This window comes from Camellia sinensis, chromosome 4 (genome assembly GCF_055761805.1).
Source record: "Camellia sinensis isolate YWXY chromosome 4, ASM5576180v1, whole genome shotgun sequence".
In the NCBI taxonomy this organism is placed as follows: domain Eukaryota; kingdom Viridiplantae; phylum Streptophyta; class Magnoliopsida; order Ericales; family Theaceae; genus Camellia; species Camellia sinensis.
The window spans coordinates 218,896,620-218,924,246 of NC_138964.1; the positions used below are offsets into that span (position 1 = coordinate 218,896,620).

The 27,627-nt window shown below is 34.5% G+C and overlaps 2 protein-coding genes across 3 annotated transcripts; one reads left to right on the forward strand and one right to left on the reverse strand.

The window, feature by feature from the left end:
• The first annotated feature begins 809 nt into the window (after positions 1 to 809).
• Positions 810 to 21,078, forward strand: LOC114277261 (uncharacterized). Of its 2 annotated transcripts, none has more exons than XM_028219132.2 (14): positions 810 to 1,142; positions 2,493 to 2,637; positions 3,364 to 3,431; positions 3,539 to 3,592; positions 3,682 to 3,765; positions 3,865 to 3,950; positions 4,385 to 4,465; positions 17,000 to 17,130; positions 17,764 to 17,805; positions 18,921 to 18,997; positions 19,076 to 19,166; positions 19,245 to 19,326; positions 20,444 to 20,516; positions 20,810 to 21,078. In XM_028219132.2, the coding sequence occupies exons 1-14, from the start codon at positions 1,048 to 1,050 to the stop codon at positions 20,976 to 20,978; spliced, it is 1,278 nt and encodes a 425-aa protein (XP_028074933.2). In that variant the 5' UTR covers positions 810 to 1,047; the 3' UTR covers positions 20,979 to 21,078. The 2 variants fall into 2 exon arrangements, 1 of the variants encoding a protein (XP_028074933.2); XR_014328448.1 differs by having other exon boundaries at positions 821 to 1,142; positions 20,397 to 20,516.
• Positions 21,026 to 27,476, reverse strand: LOC114277262 (carbonic anhydrase 2). The gene is made up of 10 exons (XM_028219137.2): positions 26,299 to 27,476; positions 24,802 to 24,863; positions 24,235 to 24,381; positions 23,926 to 23,974; positions 23,621 to 23,737; positions 22,948 to 23,001; positions 22,509 to 22,594; positions 22,253 to 22,358; positions 21,598 to 21,756; positions 21,026 to 21,350 (listed from the first exon to the last, which is right to left on the reverse strand). The coding sequence occupies exons 1-10, from the start codon at positions 26,503 to 26,505 to the stop codon at positions 21,312 to 21,314; spliced, it is 1,026 nt and encodes a 341-aa protein (XP_028074938.2). The 5' UTR covers positions 26,506 to 27,476; the 3' UTR covers positions 21,026 to 21,311.
• Positions 27,477 to 27,627: the final 151 nt, after the last annotated feature.

Below are 27,627 nucleotides of genomic sequence, written 5' to 3' on the forward strand. Positions count from 1 at the left end.
CAAAGAATTGAATTATTAAGAATATAAATCAAACTTGATTATTTTTTATTTTTTGATTACTTAGCATCTAACTCATTAAATCAACTAATTTGAAAGACCAATCTTACTGTTTTGGATGACTTTAGTTGATGCATAATGAAATAAGGGTCTAGTTATTAATTTATTGAACTAGTTCTCTAAACGCATCAGGTAATATTAACAAATAATAGGGATGGTGATGGAGCGGGTTTGGGGTGGGTTTGGATTCTCCACCACTGTCCCGTATGATATGGAGGGTGAAGCAAATCGGGTTGGTGGCAGGGTCGGGGATTGGATTAGTTTTATAACTTAAAAAATAAAAAAAATACTAATAAAAATTATAAATTATATAATATATGATGAATAGTGATTTATAATTAAAAAAAATTACAAGAGGTAAGATATGAAAGAAATGAGTGAAAATAAATATTAAGTATAATATTTATCATATTAAAAAGACTAAATAATATATATTATATAATACATATAAATATATTTAATAAATATCAATAGAACGAGAAAAGCAAAACCTATCTCCGCTCCACTTGTCTAATTGGCGTGGGGAAAATCTGTGGAGAGGTCAAATGGGAGAAAATGGCCATTCCTAAAGTACGTTATTAACAAAATTCATTCTTTATTTATTTATAGCCTATTTTTTTGGCACTTTAAATAGTGTAAAAAAAAGTCTTGTAAAATTGTAATGGGCAAACGCCGGTTTGATTTGGGCCCAAGTACGATTTTGTTAACGACCAAGGCCCAAATACGGTTGTCTAGCCCCAACAAAGCAATTTGCATTAGATGGGTTGCCGAGTTGTCTTTTTCATGTCCTTTGTAAACTGCCACGTCACTCGATTTCGTTTTCAGGAAGGCTGAAACAGTCAGTTGAAGGTTGAGAGAGATGCGCTGGTTCCCAAATAAACTCCTTCAGAGTCTCTCTCTCTCTCGCATTCGAATAGTTCTTTTCTTCTGGAGCTCATTTCATTTGCATTATAACGATTCTGCAGAAACCCTAGAGAGAGAGAGAAGTAGATGGGGAACTGGTTCACGACGAACAAAGAACCTCCACCACCAATGGTGTTGGTTCCACCTCTCTTTGATTTCCCTCCTCTCGCTGCCCGTACCAGGTTTTGCTTTCAATTTCAACCCTTCCCTCCGATTTTACATACTTGTGTTGTGTATTATATGTGTTTTCAGCCCAATTTCTTGTTCTATCAGCGAGGCGTTATTGTTCCTTTACTTTTTTCTTTCTTTCTTTCTTTCTTTCTTTTTTTTTTTTTTAACATATATTTTTTTCTTTACAAGAAAAGATTCGTATGGGTAAAATGGGTTATGGATTGGTTCATGATTGAGTATCGTCTTTTTGTTATGTATTAATTTTGAATTTATATATAACTTTGTGAAATTGATATTTTCCATTTAAAATAATGGTTCCCCTGGTTTCAATTAACCCGATTTTGACTCATAATGTTAGATTTTGTGTCTATTTAGTCCAATTAATAACATTGATTAGGATTTTTGAAGAAAAATAGTCATTGAGTTAGTTACGGTTAAGTGAAAGACAATGCAACTTATATCTAAAAAAGAAAATGACATAAATTCATCTGAGTCATAACTTAAAAAAAAGAATATGAAAAAGTCATGCCCAAACACCACATGAGGCATAATTAAAGATCTCATGAGTCATAATTAAAAACAAAAATTGGTCATAATTAAAGAAGAAAATAACATAATTAGGAGTGTGTATAGTAGCATTTCCCTACGGTTAATTCATTAACAAGTTTACAAATTTGCCTGTAAAACCATACCACTGTGCATTTTCCATAAAAAAAATACTAAAAGTTGTAATCAATTGGATAAAATTGAAACAAAATCATAACTGCAAGTCAAAATTGAGCTAATTGAAATTACAAGAACTAAAATGAACAAGGGCCAAAATATAGAGATTACCTGTGTAATTTTCCCTAAAACCATTTGTAACATTCAAATATATAGAACTCTCAAGTAATATGAAATGAAAAAGAAAATTGTCAATTAAATACATATAATAATAAAAGCAGATATATTTTCTTATATTTGTTTGCGAATTAAATAAGGAGTCAAGCTATGTCCATGCTCTAATTAGTGGTGTGTTGATTTTGTAAGAAGAAGAATGAGAAAAATTAATGGGTATATGTACATATATAATTTTATTAGAGGGAAAAAATTGAAATCATTTTCGAAACCTTTAACTTAGGCATCTGAAAACCTTTAATGTTGAGTGTAAAATGATTTGGCTTTCCAAAATAAATTAGGCATTTTAATGGATGCAGCATGACATTTATGGCCTATGGTTTTATTATTTTGCTTATTGTATTTAATGATTCCCTGTTGTTTATGTAATCTGAATATGTTTGCTTCTCTAAATTTATTACTGTTTTGTAGTATAGAGAGATGCTTAGGAGTTGATTTACCTGACTTATTGTGAGGTGATGCAGGATGTTGGAGTCATCATATAACTTGTTATTTGGGAAGCTTTCTTTGAGATGCCTCTTTGAGGATTATTTTGAAGAAGCTAGGCGTTTTAGCACAAGAATCATGCTAAAGCCCATTGATGACCCTCATGTTGATTTAATTGCAACTGTATCCATCTAAATTATAGTCATTTCTGTAAAGCTATCAGCTCACATATTTCTTGCCTTTCATTTATTTTTTTTCTTTGTAATTCTATCATTTATCGAGTTTCACATTTTTACTTCTTTAAAAATTTATCAAGTACAGACAGACTGTTTTAAGACATGTATGTGTGGATAGACTGCTTCACAGTCTTACATTGTCAAACCGTGCAGGTAGATCATCCTGTTGCTTCTTCTGAAGATGGATTAATTTTGTTTAAGCTTGTTCTCCTCATTGTCAGTAAATCGATTATGAAGATAACGTGTTGTTTTTAATAATAATAATAATAAAAAAAAACCCTTAGAACTTCGATATATGGATGCAGTGTTTTCTTTCCATAGAACAAAATTGTAATTCTTGTTTTTTAAACTGCAAGGCAAAATATAATATACATTGCATAACACACATCTTAAACATGATTTTTCTTTATTTTTTTTTGAATCGTCTATCAGATTTTAGTTCAATAGTAAATGGACAGTAGTATCAAGGAGAAATCTAGAGGTCATAATCTGATGCGATGGCAAGTGCTATATGCCCCCAGCCTTGTGGTGCGGTTTTTGTCATGGGAAATATCCTCTCCACACAAAAAAGTACGGGGAGGATTGTCACTGTTGTAAGTGGGAGTCTTGTGCACTAGATACAACCTTTTTTTTTAATCAAGGAGAAATCTGTTTTTTCCTTTAGCCTGTTCAGGTTTCAGGTCCACTTGATTACAAGCCCGAGGAGAAAATTGTAGGAAATGCGCAATTCCGCTGGCAAAGGTACTGTAGTCTTTGTATTGTGCATCAACTTGCTTTGTTGTGTAATTTAGTCAAGACAATGATGTTATTAAATAATCATCAAGTGACATTCTCACATTTTCTCACAGTGATGTTGATGATCCTCATACATTTATGGACCTTTTTGTATCAAATACTGATCCGTAAGGGCCATTTTCTTGATACAATTTTTTTGAATTCTGCAACCATTTATCACGATTATCTAATCTTTGCCTATGTGCTATCACTGTAGGGTTTTACTTATGAGGTCATGTGCTTACTTTCCTAAATATGGTTTTGGAGCATTTGGATTTTTCCCGGTGCTTTTAAAGAAAAGGCATGTTCCTATCTGTCAAACTATCTTAGGGATTCTCAAGTTTGTTTGGAAGCAATCATACCAGTGGTGTTATATTTGAAAAGCTTACTGATTTTGCAGAGTATCTTCTGAAGATTATGGTGTTATGGGTTTGAGATATGGTTCATCGAATCTGTCATTTGGAGCCACACTACTGCCTTTCTCTAGTATGTGAGCTGCCTTCCAAGTTATTGAGTAAATTTTTTTTTTTGTGTGTGTGTGTGTGTGTGTGTGTGTGGTGCATATTTTCACATAAGTTATGCAGTTCCTTATATTTTAGTTATTCTGCCAACAATGTTCTTTGGTGGCTTGTGAACTTGATTAATCAATTTGTTTCTTTACTTCTCTATCATAACATGGGTATGCAATTATTTCTTTTTTCCATTTATTTGGAATGCAATAGTGTGCACATTTTATTTAATCATTGTATAGCTAAACAATGTTGTCATATGTTTGTCTATGTTTAAACATTGGGAATAGTAACTGTTCGACTTACTATATTTCTTTCAGAGAACTTTTGGAATTTTGATTTATCATTTTCATAAGTTGTAATCCAATATATATTATATATATAAGTCTAATATTGTTTTGTTCTATGTAGTGGACGGTGAATTCCCAAAAAGTGCATGGCTGGTAAGCAAGATGGGAAGGCTGACTGCTGGGGTGCAATATGAACCACAATGTAAGATTGTCGCATCTCATTTCCCAAAAAGTTTTTTCTGTCATTAATTGGTATTCCATTTTCTTTGGTTGGTTGAGAGGACTTTTCTGTAGGTTTAGAGAAAAGAAAGAGTTGGGGAATGAGTTAGACTTCATTCCCTTTTATATTGATAATTCTGAGGAATTATAGACCTAATTCTGAGCAACCAAAAAAGGAATAAATAAGATAAATAAGCATACAATTATTATTTCCTATTTTAACATTCCCCCTCAAGCTGGTGCGAAGATATCTCTTATGCCAAGCTTATTGAGAATGCCATGAAAGGATTTGCTCCCGAGTCTTTTGGTGAGAACATCAGCTAGTTGGTCCCCAGTCCTCACAAATAGAATACATATGGTGCCACTAGTGAGTTTTTCCTTGATGAAGTGCCTATCAATCTCCACATGTTTAGTTCTATCATGTTGAACTGGATTCTGAGCTATGTTGATTGTGGCCTTGTTGTCACAGTATAGTCGCATGGAGTCAGTCTGATGAATTCCCAAGTCTCCCAACAATAGTTTAATCCATAGTAACTCACATAACCCCTGAGCCATAGCCTTGAATTCTGCCTCAGCACTAGATCGAGCAACCACATTCTGTTTCTTACTTCGCCATGTGGCTAGGTTGCCACCAACAAATGTGTAGTATCCAGAAGTTGATCGTCTGTCAGTGACTGATCTTGCCCAATCTGCATCAGTAAATGCTTCCACATTGAGATGGCCATGTTTGGAGCAGTTTAGACCCTTTCCAGGAGAAGACTTCAGGTATTGCAGGATTCTCATAACTGCCTCTAAGTGGGAAGTTCTAAGAGCATACATAAACTGGCTCACCATGCTCATGGTAATGGCAATGGCAATGGCAATGGCAATGTCTGGACGGGAGTGAGATAAGTATATGAGCTTGCCCACTAGTCTTTGGTATCTCTCCCTATCCACCCACTCTCCCTTTTGATCCTTACTAAGCTTCTGGCTTGGTTCTAGAGATGTATCACACGGTCTACCTTCAAGCATTCCAATTTCCTTTAGTAAGTCAAGTACATACTTCCTCTGACATATGATGATGCCATCCTTGGACCGAGCTACTTCAATGTCCAAAAAGTACTTCAAATAGCCTAAGTCTTTGATTTCAAATTCTTTTAAACAAGGAATCATTTCCTGTCAGAACAATGTCATCAACATAGACAATAAGAGGCTGTGGTCTTACCATGTGCGGAGTGTTTCACAAACAAGGTGTGATTAGCCTGACTTTGCTTGAACCTATATTTCAGTATAACTTGAGCAAACTTTTCAAACCAAGCCCTAGGAGACTGGTTTAGCCCATAAAGTGACTTTCGGAACCTGCATACCTTACCGTTGGACTTAGCAGTTGCAAAACCAGGAGGAATATCCATATAGACCTCTTCTGCTAGATCTCCATGAAGAAAGACATTCTTCACATCAAACTGATAAAATGGCCAACCCAAATTTGCAGCAAGAGAGAGTAAAATTCTCACAGAATTCATCTTAGCAACCGGTGCAAATGTCTCTTGGTAATCTACCCCATAAGTTTGAGTGAAGCCCTTAGCAACCAATCTTACATTGTATCGTTCTATGGAATCATCTGTTTTGTGTTTTACCGTGTATACCCACGTACACCCAACTGGATTTTTGCCTCTAGGTAACTCCACTAACTCCCAAGTGTCACTCTTGCTGAGAGCTCTCATCTCTTCCATCATGGCATGTTTCCATTCAGGAATAGAGAGAGCATCCTGAAAATTGGTCATAGAAGACACTTTAGACAGAAAAGTTTTATATGAGAAGGATAGATGAGAATAAGAGACATGATTATTTAAGCTTGTTTGGTTCCAGTTTTCAGAAAACAGTTTTCAGAAAATTCTAATTTTTATTTTTCGTATTTTAATGTTTTCAATGAATGTTTTTAATATTTTAAGCATTTTTTTTTTTAATTTTTAGACACACCTAACATAAATACATTTAAAAAGTATAATATTTGTGAAAAAAATCTTTTAAAAATACACTAAATACCAAAAAATACAAAAAAAAAAAAAAACACGAAAGTTTAGTACATTTTCGTATTTTGTGTATTTAATAATTTTTTAAAATATTTTTCACACATATTTTACTATTTTAGATACATCTAAATAAGGTGCATCTAAAAAAGTAAAAAAATTACTTAAAATTTTAAAAATATTCACTAAAAACAAAAAAACACGAAAAACAAAAAACTCAGTTTTCAGAAAATTGAATTCAAAAAATTGAAACCAAACATAGGATGCTGAGTACATGACCTAACCCCCTTCCTATTAGCAATGAAAACATCAAGATCTGAAAAAGTAGGAATAAAAGCACTAGAATTAGAATTACCTGGACTCTTAGTAGAGGTGGGTGACTCTAGACACTCATTCGGAGAAGAAGTTGGCAGTAGAGGAAGAAAAGTAGTCTCTTGCATCTAGGTGACTTGCTGTTTGTCCTTGTCCCTGATATAAACTTTGCCTACTTTTTCCTCAACAACTACTGGCTTATCATCCTCTATCTGTTTAACCCTTGGTAGACGTAGAACAGAAATCTCTTCACACCAAGGCGCCCCCCGGAAGGGATGATTGTAAGATCGGAGGGTTGGAAAATAAGGCTGAGACTCAAAGATAGTGACATCCATGGAGGCAAACCATTTGCGAGTGGAAGGATGATAACACTTATAACCCTTTTGGATGGCAGAATAACCCAGAAAAACATACTTAAGAGACCAGGGATCCAATTTACCACGAGTGGGTGAATGATTACGAACAAAGCAAACACAAGCAAAAGTTTTAGGAGGAATGGAGAACCCGGAAGGGGTAGATTCGAACAAAATTTGAAGAGGTGTTTGTTTTTGAAGAACTTGGGTAGGAAGATTAATCAAATAAGTGGCAGTGAGAACCGCTTTCCCCCGATAGGATTGAGGAACCCGCATCTCAAAGGATAGACATCAGGCGACATCAAGGAGACGATGATTTTTGCGTTTTGCAACACCATTTTGTTGAGGGGTATTAGTGTATGAAGTCTAGTGAATAATGCCATGAGTGGCGAAGTAAGTGGTAAGACCAGAGTCTGAGTACAAACCATTTTATGGAAGTTTTGAAACACAGAAAAGACCTCACTTTTATCTTTCATCAAATAGACCCAAGTGGTCCTGGAATAATCATCGATGAAGGAAACAAATCATTTTTTACTGGTCAAAGACACAAAACGGGATGGACCCCATACATCAAAATGAATTAAAGAAAATGGAACTAAACTTTTATTAATAGAAGGAGCAAAATAGGCTCTGTGTTGTTTTCCAAGTTGACAAGTCTCACATTGAAAATCTGATACATTATTGTTCTCAAAAACAAAAGGAAATAAATGCTTAAGTAATAAAAAAGAAGGATGTCCTAAGCGATGGTGCCACAGTCATATGTCTTCCTTGGTGGATGGTAACTGAATAGATGAATGAGCCAGCTTGTTCGTCTGATTCAGAATGTAGAGACCATGTTCGTCTCTACAACGGCTAATCATCTTCTTCGTGATAAGGTCCTGAAAAGGACAATGATCAGGAAAAAATGTCACGCTACAATTTAAATCACGAGTAAGACGATTCAAAGATAAAAGATTAACACTAAAATTGAAAACATGGAGGATAGAGGACAAAGGAAGGGAAAAGGTGGCATGAATTAAACCTTTCCCTGACACAGACGAAATAATATTATCAGCAATACGCACTTTTTCCTGACCTGAGAAGAGATTATACTCTGAGAATAAGTTAGAGGAGCCAGACATATGGTCGGAGGCACCAGAATCAATAATTCACGGTACAGTTGTATGAGATAGCAATGAGCATGGGGAGGAAGCCAAGTCATCTGAATTGGCAAAGGAAGAAGAGGGTGCACCTGTAGTAGAAGTAGAGGCTCGACGGTCTAGCAAGTGGCGAAGAGCAATCTCAAAATCCGAGGTAGATAACCCCGAAACATCAGCAGCGGAGGAGACAACTGGAGCGGAGGAGACAATTGGAGATGAAGATGGCTTAATAGTGTCTGAAAGATACGCGCGGACATTGGCTCCTCGGCCTCTAGACTGACCAGACGTACCTCCTCGAGTACCAGGACGATCGTCTCGGCCACCAGAGGGGGTTCCATGCAGCTTCCAACAAGTCTCTCAGGTGTGGCGAAGTCGACGACAGTAGTCACAGTAAAGATTATCCTTCTCAGAGAAAGGACGAGAACCACGAGTTATACGGTCGCCATCGTGAGAGGGTGCAGAAACCAAGGCTGAGCGATCAGGAGTAGCAGAAGGAAACATCGCAGAGCGGCGACTCTCATTCTGCACAAAAACAAAGGCTTCCTGGAGAAAAGGAAGCACATCCATACCAAGTACTTTGCTCCGAACTAGATCATACTTCACATTTAAGCCTTCCAAAAACTTGAAGACTCGCTCTTGTACCATAAACTTCCAATAACCAACAGCGTCAGTGGGACAGACAAGTTTGTAGTCCTAAAGGTGATCAATTCGCTTCCACCCATTATTAAGGAAGGTAAAATACTGAAGAATAGTCATCTCATCTTAGACCGATCTTTCAATGGAGCGACGTAACTCAAACGCTTAGGAGAAGTTCCCCTTCCTGGATTAAGTAGTAGTGACGGCCTTTCAAATATCCTGGGCAGTGTCCATAGATAGGTAGCCCTCGCCGATCTCCGGAACCATAGAATGGATCAATCAATCCATAATCAGAGAATTGGTGATCTCCCACTAGTCATAACGAGGGTCTGTGATACTGGGTGCCTGGATCCTCCCATCAACATATCCCATCTTCCCTCTACTTTTCAAGAAAATAGCCAGACTCTACGACCATGCTAGGTAATTCTAACCGTTGAATAAAGTGGTGGTAATTTTAAGGCCAGGGTTGAGGTTATCAGTCATAGTGGAAGGGATAGTAGAACTCTTGCTTTGAGATGGCTGAGAGGTATGAGATTCACTAGTCAAATCTGCCATGGAGACTCCATGAACTATGCCTCAAACACGATGCCAATCACAAACTCTGAAGATGGTGGAGGAACAAGCACAATAGTAACTAGAAAACCTTAAAGAATTAAGAAGCCAATTTTTTTTTTTTTTATATCATTAGATCTTATTATTATTATTTTTGTTTTATTTTTAATTTTTAAAATTTTTTTTCATATATATATATATATATTTTATGTTATTTATTTATTTTTTTGTTTTAAACGCTGACGTTTTAAAGGAAGAACATTACTGACGCAGAGAGAGAGAGAGAGACGACAGAAGAATCAAGGAGAGACGACCAGCCGACAACGATGAGAGCCGACGACGGCAACCCAGCAAACCAGAGGGGCTGCCGACAAGGGCTAATAAGGCCAGATGGGCTGCCGACAGGCCCCTAGGAGGCCAGAGTACCTGCCGACTGATCCTTAGACAACCAGAGGGGTTGCTGACAACGTCCCAGCGGCAGTCGGAGAGTTCAGGAGGACTGTCGACAACTGAGGTAAGTGTGTCGAATGTGTAGGTGGCTTGTAGGTGTGCTAAGTGAAGGTCGACAGTGGCTAGGCTGTTAAAACAGGACTATCGGCAGCCGAAGAGAAGAAAAGCAAATGAGAGAGGCTAGGGTTTAGGCTCCGATACCATGTAGGTTCACGGACTCTTTGGAATTTCGAAGGTACCCGTGTCGACCAGTGTTTTTAAAGGCTCAAGGCGCACTAAGGCGCCGAAGGTCTCTTGGAGCCTAGGCGCAAGGCGAGGCGCGGGCTTTATTGAAGTAAGGCGCACAGTATTCGTAAAAAATAGAAAAATTAATATAGACTAATCATTCATAGTAGTAAGATAATTTTTAAAAAAATAAAAAGTAATCAAGATTCAAGACAAAATATAGAATAATTCTCAAAGCCATGAAAGTGCATATTACATAACATTCCAATTTTCAAAGATCAAATAATCCACATTCAATAAAATAAAAACATAAACACTAAACATCCAAAACATAAATATCCAACAAATATTAATATATGTCTTAACACTTAAAAACATCAATATCAAAAGAAAGGGTAGGGTAGGTTAGGTCGGTGTCAGTCAATCACTATGAAGCATGGACACTCCAAAATTAGTGCCGTGGCGGTGTCCGACACGGGGACACGCCGGGGACACGGGGACACGCCGGGGACACGTATGGGACACGCCAGATGGCGTGTCCCTTTAATTTAATGATTTTTTTGCAGGGGACACGGCAGGGACACGGCGGGGACACGCGTGTCCATATGGGGACACGGCATGGGACACGGCGGGGACACGGCAGGGCTATTTTTATTTTTATTTTTTTTAATTTAATTTTTTTTTATTTTTTTAATCTTTTGCCTCTCTTATTTAGTACTTTTGTGAAAAATATTGTTGGATGTTGAATGTTTTCCCCTTCTCGTCTTAGTTCTTGTTATCGTTTATTATGACTTTTTTGTGCATTTTTTGTGAATGGATGATCTATTAATTTGCTTAAATGTAATGGTTATGTTTATTCAATTAATGTTACTATGTTAGTGTTTGTTAATTTTAATTTAGGATGAATGTAATATGAATCTACATAACACATAAAAATATATAAAATAAATAAAATAAAATTCGCCGTGTCCCCCGCCGTGTCCGTGTCCCCATTTTTTGAAAATTGCCGTGTACCGTGTCCGTGTCCGTGTCCGTATCCGTATCCGTGTCTGTGTCCGTGCTTCATAGGTCAATCATCATCCTCAACATCAATGGCAAGCAAACTATCATCTTCTTCTCCATCAGTTGATTTGTATCCCTCAACATCTTCCTCCTCTGTGTCATCTGAGCCCGCTTCCTCTTCATCTATTAATTGAAGTGGAGTCAATGTTGATGGTTTAGATATCCTCGGTTGTGCCTTTGAGTGTGAACTTGTTGCTCTACTTGCATGGCTACTTTCTTCTACTCCAGAAGCTCTAGCAACAGTAGCCCACGTCAAGCCATCATCATCATCAAACACAGGCTCATTATCTTCATCTGATTCTCCATCCATCCTACCAAGCAACCACTCATTGCTTTCATCAATATTTTGCAAAGATATGGGATCAAGAGTGTTGCGCATGTCATACCTAAATCTCAATGTTCTATTGTATTTGACATACACTAAATCATTGAGACGTTGTTGTTCCAATCTATTTCTTTTCTTGCTATGAAGCTGCAAGTATTAAAAAGATATTAAATTCTATATAATGAGAATAAAAAATATTTGAATTCAACAAAAAATTAGTTAGAATGTTAAATACTCACATGTTCGAATACACTCCAATTTCGTTCATAACCCGATGAACTACATGTTAGGCTAAGGACTTTTATAGCAAAAGTTTGCAAGTTTGGAGTATAAGAATCATATGATGCCCACCAATCAGCTGCGATAATCCACTAGTTAGAAATAATTGTTACCAAGTATTAAGTTTTACTAAAAGTATTACTAAAAATAAATTCTATGAGTCTATAATATATTACCTGGTGCTCTTGTATTTCTTTGCCTAATCGCAACAGCCTTGCCAAAAAGACTCTCAGCCTTCATATAAATACTCATCTCATTAGTGATCAAATCTTGAATAGTGACATCCGGGACCAACCTTTGCATGCATTCATAAAACCCATTCATCACTTCATGATCTCTTTGCACCTCTAACGCTTTTGGGTAAAAGAATTCTGGGTTAAGAAAATGCGAGCTGCATGTAAAGGTTGATGCAATTGGACATCCCATCTTTTGTCAATGATTTCGAAGATTTCATTATACTTCTCTTCTTTATGATCAAATGAACTTGCAATGCATTCTTTTGCCCTATCCATTGCCTCATAAATGTATCCCATGGGAGGTTTCTTCTCGGTATCAACCAATCTAAGCACTTTGACAAGAGGACCCGAGACCTTAAGGGCAAACACAACAGTATTCCAAAATGAAGGTATAAACAAAGTTTGTGCCATTCTTTTACCTTGTGGCTCCTTTGCCCATTTGCTTGAGGTCCAGTCTTCGGAGGTGACCATCTTTCTCAAATTGTTTTTTTGTTGATGCATCCTAGACAAAGTCAAAAAAGCGGTTGCAAATCTAGTTTTTGCAGGCTTGATCAAATTCTTCAAATTTGTATAGCGCCTCATCATGTTTAGCAACGTAGGCCGATTGTAAATGTAGCCATGTACTGCAATACCCCTTGAAAATGTCTTTTAACATCAAGTCCAAACAATGAGCAGCACATGGTGTCCAATACAAGTGTTCATACTTAGCTTCCAAAAACCTCCCTATAATGTAACAATAATGAAGAATTATTATTTTCAAGTTTTTAAATTTTAAATACAAAACAAATTATGAGTAAACAATTTTGATGTAAGGAATGAGGAAATATTCTTACCCGCCAACACATTAGCTGTAGCGCTATCAGTGATAACTTGCACGACATTCTCTTTTCCAACTTTCTCCACAAACTTGTCTAGTAATTCAAATATCTTTTGCCCATCCTTGGAATAGCTAGAAGCATCAACCGACTCAACAAACATGGTTCCTCTTGGACAATTAACTAAAAAATTAATCAATGTCCTTCCTCTCTTATCAGTCCAACCATCAGCCATTATGGAACACCCGTATTTTGCACAATCCTCTTTATGATACTTCATCAAATCTTCAGTATGTTTCACTTCTTTTTTGAGTTGGGTAACCCGCACTTCATGGTAAGTCGGTGGCTTCATACCAGGACCATATTGGCCAATGGCTTCAATCATTGGTCCAAAACTCTCATAATTTATTGCATTGAAAGGGATACCAGCATCATACATCCACCTTGCAAATCTTTGCAGTGCTCGAGCTCTCATTTCTTTTTTGTATGGATCATTTGCATCAATTTTTGTTTGTTTCCCTTTTGCTTGGTCTCTTCGATTTTTTACCACTGATTCAGGATTGGGTGTGAAGTAAACATCCATAGGCCCTTTTCTCTTTGGCATTTTTGATTTGGATTTGGATTTGGATGAACCTTGGCTACTACTTGTCAACTTGCGGTGTTGATTGACATTGATCTCAACATCTTCATCTTCATCTTCCATGTCCATGTCATCAAAATCAGGCAACATGTTCATTTCTTCTTTTTGTGTCTTTTTTTTGGACATGAACTCTCTAATCTCTTCTCTTACATGAGAAGGACACTTCGGGCAAGCAGTAACATTCCTATAACCTCCCGCAAGGTGTTGTTTCACCCGATAAACACCTCCATTTGATACTTTACCACAAAAATTACACTCAAACTTGTTTAAATTATTCTCCTTCACCAAATGGGCATATTGCCACGCCGGATCTTTTCTATTACTTTCCGATGTCATTTTCTACTTAGTAATAGTACTTACTACACAACACAAAAAATAAATAACAGAAAAACAATTTCAGTATAATGAATGTAATGTATGTTATGTGATGAATTAATTAATGTATGTAATGTATGAATCAATTTTCTATTTTTTTAATTAATGATGAATTAATTAATTAATGTACATTACATTCCATTACATTCATTCCTATGTTACATTATTTTTTCAAGAAAAACTTTGACCAATTTATTAATTCATCACATTAATAAATTGATTAACTTATGAATCAATTTATCAATTAATTAATCAACCAATTTTCTATTTTTTTAATCACAACACATTAATCACAACACAATAAATTGATTAATTGATAAATTGATTAATCTTTATTAATCAATTAAATTCTTATTAATTACATTAATCACAACACATACAACACATTAAATTCTTATTAATCACAACACATTAATCTTTTCTAATTAATTAATCAATTTTCTATTTTTTTAATTAACTTATGAATCAATTTATGAATTAATTAATGTTATGATTCAATGTATGTACTGTAATGAATGTATGAATTAATTAACTCATGAATCAATTTTCTATTTTTTTAATTAATGATCAATTAATTAATTTCAGTATAATGATGAATCAATTTTAATAAAATCATAATGGATGTAATGTAATGTATCTATTTTTTTTATTTATGTATGTATGAATTAATTTATTTATTTATGTAATAATCATAATGGGTTGAACCAGTGTTGAAAAAACATAAACTCAAATAATTGAAAAAAAAAAAAGAAAAGGAAAAAAAAAAAAGAAGAGAGGACTGAACCTGCGAAGCCGAAGGAAAAAAAAGAAAAGGAAAAAAAAAAAAAATGAATGTCGAAGTCGAACGACCAGTGTTGAAGACGAAGAAGAAGGAGAAGGGGAGAGAGAGTCGAACCTGCTCAGTCGAAGTCGATCCAGTGTCGCAGTCGAAGTCCAGCTCTTGTGTCGCAGTCGTAGTCGCAGACCAAGTCTAGATCCAGCAGCTCGAAGTCGATTGCGAGGCGAAAGAGGGAGAGACGACTTCGATTAGGGTTAATCTGAGTCCTATTCGGCTGATATGGTACATGAGTTCTGATCCTCTGTGATTTTGAGCCATTCGAAAGGTTCATCTGAGTCGAATCTGAGTCGTTCGATCTGATCTACAGATTAAACGCTCAGTCGCGCCTAGGCGAGGGCCTTGCGCCTCTCTCGCCTTTCTAAAGTCGCGGCTAAGGCGCTCGCCTGGCTCAAGCCGCCTCGCCTGGTACCTGTATAGGTGCAGATGGTGCGCCTCGACTTGCCTTGTGCCTAGGCGTGCGCCTAGGCGCGACTTTGACAACACTGGTGTCGACACGACACGACATGGGTACAGATGCGGGATACGGCTCCTTAGAAACGGATACGGCAGAAGAATTGAAAGAGGAGAGAGCAAGAAGAGAACCTGGCCTTCGACTTCAATCTAACTTGGTTGCAGAGCATCGATTGATCTGTGAAGTTGATCGATCTGCAAAGCTTGATCTGCGAAGTTGATCGATTTGCGAAGTCAATCTACTGTGCTCCTTCGTCTTCCCCTTTGATCTCGATCTCCATCTCTGTTCTTCTCGTCTCTTCGTTACACTCTCTCTCTCTCTGTCTCTTTTTTCTTTTTTGATCAGTCTCTATCCGTCTCATCTTTTTAATATAATTTGAATTATATGTAATATAAACTATATTAATATAATATTATTCATATTATATAATATTATTTATTCAAAAAAATATTATATAATATAATATATCATAAATAACATAACTTTTATGTCTAAATTAAAATAATTTATTTTATCATATATAATATAATATATTTTATGTCTAAAGTAATGTTTATAATTTTTATTTATTATTTATTTGTTATTTTTTTTAATAAAATTTGTTATTCCTTAAACTTTTTAAACTCATCTTCATATAATAAATATATTTAAAAATAACTATTTAACGTATCCCCGTACCCGTATCCTAATTTGGATCCATATCCACGTATCCTTAATTTTTAATTTTAAAGTGTCCGACCCTTAAATACACACCCGTACCCGATACCCGCACCCGAGTCCGTGTAACGTAGGCTGCCGACAGGCCCCTAGGAGGCTAGAGTACTTGCCGACTGACCCTTAGACAACCAGAGGGGCTGTTGACGACGTCCCAGCGGCAGTCAGAGAGTTCAGGAGGACTGCCGACAACTGAGGTAAGTGTGTCGGAGGTGTAGGTGGCCTGTAGGTGTGCTAAGTGAAGGTTGACAGTGGCTGGGCTGTTACAACAGGACTGCCGGCAGCAGAAGAGAAGAAAAGCAAAGGAGAGGGGCTAGGGTTTTGGCTCTGATACCATGTAGGTTTAGAGAAAAGAAAGAGTTAGGAAATGAGTTAGACTTCATTCCCTTTTATATTGATAATTCTGAGGAATTACAGGCCTAATTCTGAGCAACCAAAAAAAGGAATAAATAAGAAAAATAAGGATACAATTATTATTTTCTATTCTAACGATTTCCTATTCTAACATTCTCTTCTTTATAGTTTGAATTTTGCTAGAATTCTTATAGGTTTTGGTTTTCAGCTCTGAATTTCTTCTTATTATTTAACTGTCTCTTGGTGAATGATGTTTGTAGTGTTAAATACTAACAGCATGCATTATGTTCGTTTCTTTATGGGTGTGCACTTGAACTTATAATTCTGTTATAAGAAGTAACTGTTTATTAGGAGACATTTTTTTTTTTTTAATGTAATTTTTATTTGAATTATTAGCTATCTAGTAGGAGTAAAGTTCTTACCTCAACAAGTACTTCATTATAAATTTATTAGCTTTTGCAGTGTGCACTGTTAAAGGATCAACTACCACCAGTACATAATCCATCCTTTTTGTTTCATGTGGATGTAATGGCTTTGCGAACACTTAATCCCATGAATGACTTGTTTTGATCCAGAAAATGCTTTACCAATGTCATCTATTGATACTGGTTGATCACAGCAAACAGATCAGTTGTATTTAATTTTTAAAACTACATGTTTAACATTGTCAGTGCTTATTGCATTCCTGGGATTGTCATGTGATATTCACAAAACTGATTTTTATGTTCTCTTTGTGGATGCTGTTCTCATAGTTGGAAGCAAAGATGGAAATAGATACAAAAATTTAGCAAATTGGAGTTGTGCTATTGGCTATGGACTAGGATCAGGCAGTCCGTTGAGCCCATCCTTCAATTTTGGTCTTGAACTTGCTAAAAGTTCTCAGGTTTGTTGCATTTGAAAGCTTTTGTCTAATCAAATTTTTTTTTTTGAATATTTTTTAATTTGTTTTGGCAATATTTAGTTCAAAGCAGAACTGATGATATCCGTTTGAAAGATCAGACCGGGGTCGTTCAAAGTTTAATATAGATATAATGTTTAGAAGCTTGATTACCTGGATGATTTTAAAAAGAGAAGGAAAAAAAGAAAAAAAGAAAAAGAAAAGTTACCAAAGACTGGATCTGGCTTATTTCATTTTATTTTATTTTATTTTATTTTCAAGATGAAGACTGGATCTAGGCTATGTATATTCCATTCATGTGTGCATGATCAGGGCTGTTTAATTATTGTTTGACTTCTAGTTGTGCAATGAAGATGCCATCATACCATACTAATGGTGGGAATCCATATGGTTATAACGTAACAGATGCCATACAGTTTATGGCTAAAACATAATGAAATGTCATGCAGCTTTGAGTTCTCTGTGTAGTGATAACATTGTGTATGAGTAACCCTAGAATTTCTTGGAAACCAAGGCATTAATGCATGGAAATGTGCAATTTGTGTACTAGCGTAATCATGATTCTAATTTCATGTGCATTTTTTTACTGATATCTTGTTTATGAAACCTGCACTGCAGTTCATTGCCTCTTTCTATCAGCATGTGGTGGTCCAAAGAAGGGTACACCTCTCTCTCTCTCTCTCTCTCTCTCTCTCTCAATATTACAATGATCTTTTGGAGGAAATCTAAATCTAAATGTAAAAATCTGTTCAGAGGAGTTAAGTTCTGCAATCATATGCTTTATATGTGCAGTGGGCACAGCACGTTGTGTAGGATGAGGTATCTTGTTTGCATACAATATCTTAAAATGCAACATAGGTCGTAGGTGTGCTTCCTCAGTTTGAACTATCTACAAAATATCTTTGTTGTTTCACAAATTTTATTTGTGTTGAAGTCTGATGATAAGTTTGATTCTAGTGTACTCCATCGCGAATAGAGTCTGAGGATGTTTGAATTGTAGTTATATTTTTGAAGAAGTGGGTATAGGAAACAGGATGAGAAACTGAAATTGAAACATGGCTTCAAATGAATATGAAACACAAAGGAGATTATTTGATTCTATCAGAAATTTGTGCTGAGTAATTAAGTCAAACACATTTGAAGACAAATGTGCAATATACCTTGAGATTTTACTTTCAAATAGTCAACAAGCCTTAGTATTTTGAATAGGGATTGCCAGAAGAATACAATAATTTTCTATATCTTGCTTATGACTAAAATATTGCCTCCCAAAAGCTGATCTCCTAATTTTTCATAAGATCTCTCTTTTTTTATTTGAGGGGAAAGGAAGAAGCTGGTTTTGTGATGGGAATAGGGTTTTCACTTTTTCTACATTTTGAGGTGGGATACTAATTATGTATAAAATATTTTATCATATGTAGTAAATAATATATTTCTTGTACAACTAATTCCCCTCCTCCTAACCCCCACCCCCGAAAAAAGAAAAAGGACCAATTGGTGTCGAGTTGTGATTTGATTCAAGAATAAGCATATGACAAACTTCAACACATCTCATACACAGGAATTGCTCATACATTAATATGGATTTTTATTGCTGAATGTCCATTGTCCAATTTCATTTGCAATACATTTTATTTTATCTAGAAATTTTGTTCAGAAGAGTATCATGGTTTTATTTGTTGATTTTCCTCCATAGTGTTTACTTGCCGCAAGTGTGTCCTCTCACGGCTTGGAAAATGTTTACTGAATCAAGCTATTTATTTGGATTTACTTAGGTGAAGAACCCACTTGAAGAAAATGAAGTAGTTGGAATTACAAACTACATTGACTTCGGATTTGAGTTACAGACCAGGTATTTCAGTGATTACTATAGAATTCAATCAACACCATTTATGATGGGATTTGAATTCAGTCTAATCTTGTGGTAAAGGATTGATGATGACAAACCATCAAACGTAACTCCAGATTCCTCTTTTCAAGTTGCTGCATCTTGGCAAGCCAATAAAAACTTCTTGTTGAAGGTACAGTTTTGATGCTATCCTCAGCTGAATCTATGGATCATACCAAGTTTCATAACTATACATGTATCATCTTATCAGGGAAAGGTGGGCCCTCTCAGCTCATCTATGGCTTTAGCATTCAAGTCATGGTGGAAACCTTCTTTCACTTTCAACATTTCAGGTATTTCTAGTTAGAATAGTTTTTTTTCCATTTATACTGGAGTTTATTTTCATAGGATATAATAGAAGAATGTCTTTCGACATAATTAGTAATTTAACCACCTGTAGGGGCTTCTTTTTTTACCATATTTTGAGTATTTGTTGCAAGGTTAAAATCTTCTTATACACCATGATAATTCACCTATTACTCAAAATGCTTCAACCCATTATATTCTGTGTATCTAGACTCCAGTTAAAACATGTGCATGATATTTGCTGGCGTTTAATGGTATGTTGGTCAGATGGAAAGGTGGAGGGGAGGGAAGAAGGAAGGGAGAGAAACACATTCCTGTATTTGGTGGGATGGAAGGGGGAAGATGCTCTCTCTTTTTTAAAATGTGAAACGACTCTTTTTAACTCTAGCTTTTGCTTGCTATATTTTTTCAAAATAAGGGTATAATTGTTGAGATGATTTAAACAAACCATTTCCTTTCTCTTCTCCATTTAACCAAACAACTTAGGAAGGAACCACAATGCTTTCTGTAATTATCCACTTCCCTGCCCTCCCGTTCCTTGCTTCCCCTCCCTCTTATGTTTTTTTCCTACCAACCATAGCTCAAAGTGTTTAGGAGGTGGATTTCGTATTAACAAGGCATACCTAGAACATGGGGGATGGATGGTAAGATTGTGTTTTTAAGTTGTATGTATCCTCTAAATGAGACAAAAATTTGGAGTTGTAGAACCAATTATTTGTGAAACATTTTAGAAGTCTAAGAAAATATTATGGGGTTTTGTGGTTTCCCTTAAAAAGGGGTCACATAATCTTATTCTCCGTGACTGTTTTGCACATATCTTCCATCTGTGCTGCTGGAAGTAGAGGAGTTGCACCCATATGAAATCATCAGAAAACTAATGATAGAATCAGCAATCCAATTTGCTTGCAATGTTGCAAACTTTCTTTTTTTGGTCTATATTTGTCCTTGGATTGAGTGATTTGAAATTGTGTTTCAACGACATAATATTGCACTTCTATGATTTGAGTCTTGGTTCGCAACCTCATGAACAAAAAATGTGTGATCTCTTTGTTGATAGACAACAGATAAAACATGATCTGAGCAAATATATTAATTGGTCTACAGCTACTAGAGATCGTACGGTTGGAAAGACAGCTTTTGGATTTGGCATCCGTGTTGATAATGTTAGAGAAGCGAGGTTAGTTTAATTTTCAAAATCTTCTTTCAAACTTGGTTTTCCCATATCAATTTTTCCATTATGATCAGATGACAAGCCTAGCATGTTGAGAATGTAGTTAACTTTGTCGGTTCACATAAGGGATTACTGGTTCTTTTGATTTCAAACCGATGCTATCATGCATTGTTCTCGAGTTCACCAGAGCTTGGATTGATTATTTAGCTACTTCTGTTGCCTACTAATGTAATTTTTCCCTTTTCCCTTTTTTTTTTTTTTTGGGGGGGGGGGGGGGGGGGGGGGAATAAAAATTGCAGTTATCAAAGAGCTGATCCAAATTTTGTAATGCTGACACCAAACAAGGAGCATTTAGCAGAGGGCATTCACTGGAAAATTGGGAAGAGACCTGTGCTCCAATCAGATTTAAATTCTGGGAATTTTGATGGCATGCCCAGGGAGTTGAGGCCCTTGGGAAAATTTTTGTAATTTTATAAAATTACAAATTTTTATATTTATATATATATATATATATATTTTTAAGTGTAAGGGAACATTTTGATTATAACAACTAATTTTGGTTCTCTAATTTCGTAAGTTTGGGAAGAACTGTTACTTCCTCATCAATCTATCTCCAATGAAGCTGCGAAACAATGAACATTAGCTTGTTTGTTTTCCTAAGGAAAATTGAACAAGAGCTAGTTACCAAGTTTGTAGAAGGAAATTAATTCTACACAATCCAGTTCTTATCATCAGATTTAATATATGTAATGTCTGACTCTGAGAGCCTCATCTTTGCAAGGATGACCTCTAAGCATGTCCCTAGAGCTTCCAATGAAGTATCGTGGCGACATCTTTTACCTACCAAAGAAAAGAAAAAGAAAATTGCAATGTTGAAAAAAAGGTAAACAAAGCAAAAAGAAATTCATACTATGGATTTATATTGCAAGGAGTTGCTGGTAATCTCCTTTAATTTTTTATTTTTGGGAAATTATTGTTCATCGTCATGAAAAGTACGACATACACTTCAGGGAGGGGGGGTTGAAGTTAGGGGGAATAACAAAGAAATGAGTGGGGCACTGATGATAGTTGATGTGCGATATCATACTGAGAGGGAGGGAGAAAGGCCGAACTCGAGCCCCCAGAGCTCAAAAGCTCCCTTAACAAAATCATAGTAACCGCCTTTCAACGACAGCGTTTTCTTCACCAAACCATCTCTCACAAACGGATAAGTTAGCAGGTTTCCAAGGGATACATTCACTGCCTCCTGCATTATTACATTTTACATAAAATCAAGGTTTAGAAACACAACAGCACTGTACCCTTAAAACCATTTATGGACATTTTTTCAAAGAAAAGTATATCACAGCTTACTTGGTTACATGTTTCAATAATCCAAATTACTCTTTTTAGTATTTTAATTATATGTTGAACAGAAATGCTATGTGTTCAAAAAAATACTGTGCGCACATTTTTTGATAATTTTTCTAAGCACGTAGCATTGTTGATAAAAAGGCATTGATAAAAAAAGATATTCAATAAAGGCATTTCAATAAAGGCAAGTCAAGTCATGGACAATGAGCTAGAAGGTCAATATTTTTTTTTTTTTTCTGAGATTTTAAGAAAAATATTAAAATAAAACTTTATCTATTAGATTATTGAAAAATTGCGTTATTTCGAAATTATTATTATTATTATTTTTGAAATTTTCTCTATAAGTCTTAGACAATAGACTAAGTGACCTAATAGTTGAATCAACACACCTTTTCACAAACGGCACATAGTTCTGGAAACGGTATATTGCCATTCTCTGCTTTCACTTTGTTCTTAGCTGGTAAACAAACTTTGACCCAATCCTCAATGAAATCACTGCACATTTCAATTAGCAAAGAGCAAGTAATTGTGGAATCCTTGACCTCCTAGTAACGTACAAAAGTTCTTGATTAACAAGCTAGCTTGGTTGATTATGATGAAAAAAAAGTAAAATTAGGAAAGGGTATATAGATGTGGGGGACTTACGTGGAAGTGGGTCCATCATCTGGGAAAGACATAAGTCCTTTTATCCCACCACAGCAGCTATGTCCAATCACTACAATCGTCTCTACCTGTCAGGTATTTACGACTTTTTCAATTAATTTCTAACCCAAAAAAAAAAAAAAAAAAAAAACTCAATTGCAATTCATGATAAATGAGTATGATCCAGCTACAATCAATGCATACAAGTATGTAACATTCTTAATTAGCTATGCTGGACCATGACACTAATGAACTTGGTGTTGTTTTTACAAGATTGTAGAAAAACAAGAGTGTTTTTAAAAAAAAATTATTGCCCTTTCAATCTTTTATGAAATTAATATTGATTATGACGATACAATAACAATAATAACTAATATGAAGATGATTGATGAATAGAAAAGTTATACAAAATTTCATATTAGAATAATATGATAGTGTTCACCTTAAGATGGAGTACAGCGTACTCAACAGCAGCCCCAACTCCAGAGTATTTTGTCTGTTGCATCAAACAAACCACAATTCAAAAACAAAAATACAAAAACTAACGAAATAGATTGGATTTAACTTTTAAAAGACAACTTGACTTAAAGTATAAAGGATTGATTGTCATAATTAAAAGTTGAAAGACAAAAGTAAAATTGCAGTGAAAATGTAGGGATGCTATGTATAATTAACCCAAAAAATAAATGGTTTATTTTCAAAATAATATTTATCATCAATTTTCTTAAGGCAAAATAATTTAGTTTTATTTATTTATTTTATATATAAAAATAATCCCTGTGATAAATCATTTGAATCACCTTTGAAGTTGGCCCACCAAGCCCAACAACCTAACTCAGTATAATCCATCTTCTAATCAATGAGTCTATATAACCAATTGGGCTAACTCACAAGGCGACTCTATACAGTTGTATGTGAAAGGTCAACGGGTCAATTTTTGTTGGTATTTTGTTGTGTTGTTTTGTTTCTTCTCTATTATGAAGCTTTTTGTTGAATTAATATATCTGTTACTGTTATTATATGATTATTCAGTTATAATTTTCTTCATATCGTAGAAATTCCTTTCAATCGGAAAAAAAAAAATATTTAAAAAGAAAAAAAGAGAAAGTGAGTACCTTATCAAATGGAGGGACCATGTTGGCAACGTTTCGGACCACAAAAGCCTCACCGGGTTGAAAATCCAATACATGAGATGGGCAGACCCGGGAATCCGAGCACGCAAACACCATGAACTAACCCATATATATAACAACAGCACTATATGATCAACTACCCAGAAAACATAAAAAATAATAATAATAATAATAATTTTTAAATAAAAAAAAGCTAATTAAAACTCAAATTTATTTATTTATTTATTTTAAAAGAATATGTGTCACGTGGCATCTAAATCTAATAATCATAAGAGAATTCAATGTACTTTGGGGCTTTGGCCTTTGGCGAGTTCACCGAACAAGGCTGGACTTTTCCTGCAATAAAAGAAAATTCAAAAAAACATATCAAGTAATGAGTGTTATGTATCACCAGTGAATTTTTACTTTTTACCTCTCTTTTTTTTTTTTGTTTTTCCTTTTTCATTTCCTGCGTTGATTCAGCACAACTACATGTATACATTATGTTTGTTGTGTGAATTAAGTATTAATATAAAATGTGAAGAAGAAGATAAAACAAAATAGTGAAATTTAACCCTTTGACATATATCATTTTCATAAATTAAATTATTACGTACTCATATTTCTCTCTCTTGAAGTGAATGAAGCCGTTTTTCATCCTCTCAACCAGGGGAGATGATGGTTTGCTTTCAACCGATGTTTGCAATTCTGCAGTTATTTGATCGATCTTTGTAGCTGCAATAGGTTCAAGCTCACTCTTCTCCCTGCATGCAGCTCGTCTCGTCAAGTAACAAAAAATTATTTAAAATTCACTTTATAATATAATATAGTTCAATTTGTTAGTTAGTATCACATTTGGGCATATATAGCTTTTGTGGAAGAACGACTCTTGTTATGATAATTTTATCTCAATTTGTATCAACTTCACTTTAAATCTTCAATTTTCATCTTTAGTACTTGGGGTAAGATATAATAAAAAAAAAAAAAAAAAATATCATCTCATTTGTCATCACTATATTAATTTTACAAATTTCATCACTCATATCATATTTGTTATCAATATAATAGTAACACATCACTTAATAAATAAAATATAGTAAAACATGATTTTTATTTTTTTGTTGACAAATTTTCATGGTAAGTAGAGCTAGAGCTTTTGAAAGTCATATTATAGGCAAAGTCACCTCAGAAGTTTCTTGAGTCCAGCAATGGCCTCCTCATACGACTCGGTCCCCATATCTTCTCTCTGCCAAATTTTAAAGTTAAATTTATTCAAAATACAATAACAAAAAATTGTATATAGATACATATAATATACACAAAGCTTTAAAATTTAATTTTTGAGAACTGCATTTTATTTTTGAATTGCATACTCTGTATAGTAGTTCTTTTCTTACTTAAAATTCGAGCAGAATTAGAAGCCATGAAATTTTAATTTCTTCGGGGTACGTAAACTGTCAATTAGTCCTTCTAGTTTTTCTCAAAATTTTAATTTAGCCATCTGACTTCTGAATTTTCTATTTAATCTCCTAACTTTTATAATCCCAATCCATTAACAAAGGCAGGAAAATATATCATGTGTCTCCTATAATCAAGAGAAAATGATTGTCTCAGTGAGAAGAATTTGACCACTACAATATATAAGGGTTTTAAGGATCAATTTTTTTTTTGTCTTTAAAAGTAAAAATTTTGTTACAAAAAATATTTGGGAACCAATTTTTGTCATTGCAAGAGTCGTCGTTAAAAAATCGTCTCGAAAAGTCAATAAAAAGAATTTTTAACAAAAAAAAAATTAAAATGTTGCTAATAAGACAAAATAATTTGGTCCAAAAAATGTTTGTTTTTTAAGACAATTTTTTTGTCAATTAAAATATTTCGTCCTTAAAAAGTGATTTTATCCTTAAAACCTTAATTTGTTATAGTGATGAAGAGAAAAGATTACTGACAATTTTGTGTGAAATTATTTATTTTTTAGATTAAATATAATTTTTTCCTTGAAAGAAAAGGATAAATCATTTAAAAAAAAAAAAAACTATTTATGTATTTTCCATTATGAAGCCCGTTCTTTCTTGCGTTGGCTGTAGGCTTGTAATTATCAAGTTAGATGTAATTATTTTTATATTAATTAATTTTCAATTGATACAAAAAATAAATAAACAAAAAAACTATCAGACTAGAGGTCTATTTATGAAACTGTTGGGCTAATAGGCCAAAGTTTAAATTTTTCTAAGCCAAGAAGACATTATCTATCTAAAAGAACAACTATTTGTTCAAAATCTTAATCTGTTTGTCTGTTCAAATTTGAACATATCTGTCTAACTATTTGTTTAAATATCCAACTATTTGTATACAATTATATACTAATTTTACATTTTTATATAGAAATTACATACAATTATATAGAAATGTTCAAACAATGTTAAAATGAACACAAATGTTCAAAAAAAGTGTATATACAATTATATAGAAATTACTTTTTTATTTTTATAATTGTTAAAATGAATGAAAATTGGACTAGGATTAGTAGAAGAAGCTACAATGCAATTATGGCATGCATGCTAGCACATTAACAGCCAGCATTAATCCCAAATTCTCTTCATCGTACCTGCAGATTTCTAGGACCCACTCACATTATCAAAAAACTAAGAGAGAGAAAGAAATCAAGAGAGAGAGAGAGGTACCCAAGAGGGGGTGATAATGGGTTGAGGGGCAGCAAAAACAGGCTCGTTTCTGATGAGACTAGGTGGAGAAGATGAAGATGAAGAAGAAGAAGTAAGCCTGGCAATAGCCGAAAGACGTCCTAATGTAGTATTATTAGGTCTATTCTTGATGAGAGAAGATTGAGAGAGAGAGGTGAGGCAGCAGGCGTTGATCGCAGCGGTCGACATTGCTCACCAGACTATAGAATTGAGTAGCTTTATACCCAGTTGTGTCATCAATCTCCATTTGGATAACGAAAGCGAAAGCTCAGCAAACGAGAGCTTCTTCTTCTACTTCATATGCTAGATTAGGTTTTGAGCCTTGGAGACTCGGGGTTTTTTTTTTTAAAGAATAAAATTATCATTCAGTGGTAATCTTTAAAACTGAATACACATTTATAAAAAAAAAATTAATTTTAATTTTTAATATTTATAAAATTTATCACTTATTTGTAATAATTTTTCAAAATATGGACTGAACTGAAATTCTCTTTTTTTTTTTCTTCTTTTTATTAGTACTAGAATTATTATTATTATTTTTCTACTCATCCAAGCCTCCCATAATATGATAGGGAATAGTCTTACTGTTGCTTGTTTTGACAACTCGGTTAAAAATAGATTTTTTAATTTTTTAGATTACATCATTTCTTTATTTTTGTACACGTTTTTTTAAAATAAAAAATAAAAAATAAAAAATTAACTTTTAACTTATTTTTCAAAACACAATATGTGAGGATGAGACATGCATGTAGCTTGCAAAAGATGTTAGATACATGCGTTGATTGTTCGCCACGACGTTATAGCATGGATGCCATTGGTAGCTTCTAGGTGACCATAACATTTGATGATAATGTATGGAAAATTTTCTCTAATCTTTTACAATTTTTTTTTTTTTTTTCATTTTAAATCAAATCACTAATTATTGTAGCTCATATTTTTCTAAATGTCACTGACTCATCATCCTAGATGAATTTGTTTTTTATAAAATTCTATTATGTCATGTGTAAAGGAAACGAGCAATGGCAGGCATACATATATATATATATATATATGCATACCTATGCCAATTGAAAGAGAACATCATTTGCATGTCATAGTCGAATCATCCAGAAAGAAGAAAAAACAACCACACACAAAAAAAAAAAGAAAAAAAAAGAAAAAAGAAGAGAGGATGAAATATACATTGGTGATGGAGAGTGGTCCCTGGATTTCAGAAGCCTAAGGAACTAGCTAGTGTGTGTGTGTGTGTGTGTGAGAGAGAGAGAGAGAGAGAGAGAGAGAGAGAGAGAGGGAGAAATTTAAAATAAAAAA

Excerpts from the sequence above, each read along its gene's own strand:
- LOC114277261 (XM_028219132.2), top strand. The coding sequence starts at position 1,048 with ATGGGGAACTGGTTCACGACGAACAAAGAACCTCCACCACCAATGGTG. Across the intron at positions 3,766-3,864 it reads CCGGTGCTTTTAAAGAAAAG|AGTATCTTCTGAAGATTATG; the intron begins GCATGTTCCTAT and ends CTGATTTTGCAG. Across the intron at positions 20,517-20,809 it reads GATAATGTTAGAGAAGCGAG|TTATCAAAGAGCTGATCCAA; the intron begins GTTAGTTTAATT and ends TAAAAATTGCAG.
- LOC114277262 (XM_028219137.2), bottom strand. The coding sequence starts at position 26,505 with ATGTCGACCGCTGCGATCAACGCCTGCTGCCTCACCTCTCTCTCTCAA. Across the intron at positions 24,382-24,801 it reads GGACTCAAGAAACTTCTGAG|GGAGAAGAGTGAGCTTGAAC; the intron begins GTGACTTTGCCT and ends AGCTGCATGCAG. Across the intron at positions 23,002-23,620 it reads TGGTCCCTCCATTTGATAAG|ACAAAATACTCTGGAGTTGG; the intron begins GTACTCACTTTC and ends TTGATGCAACAG.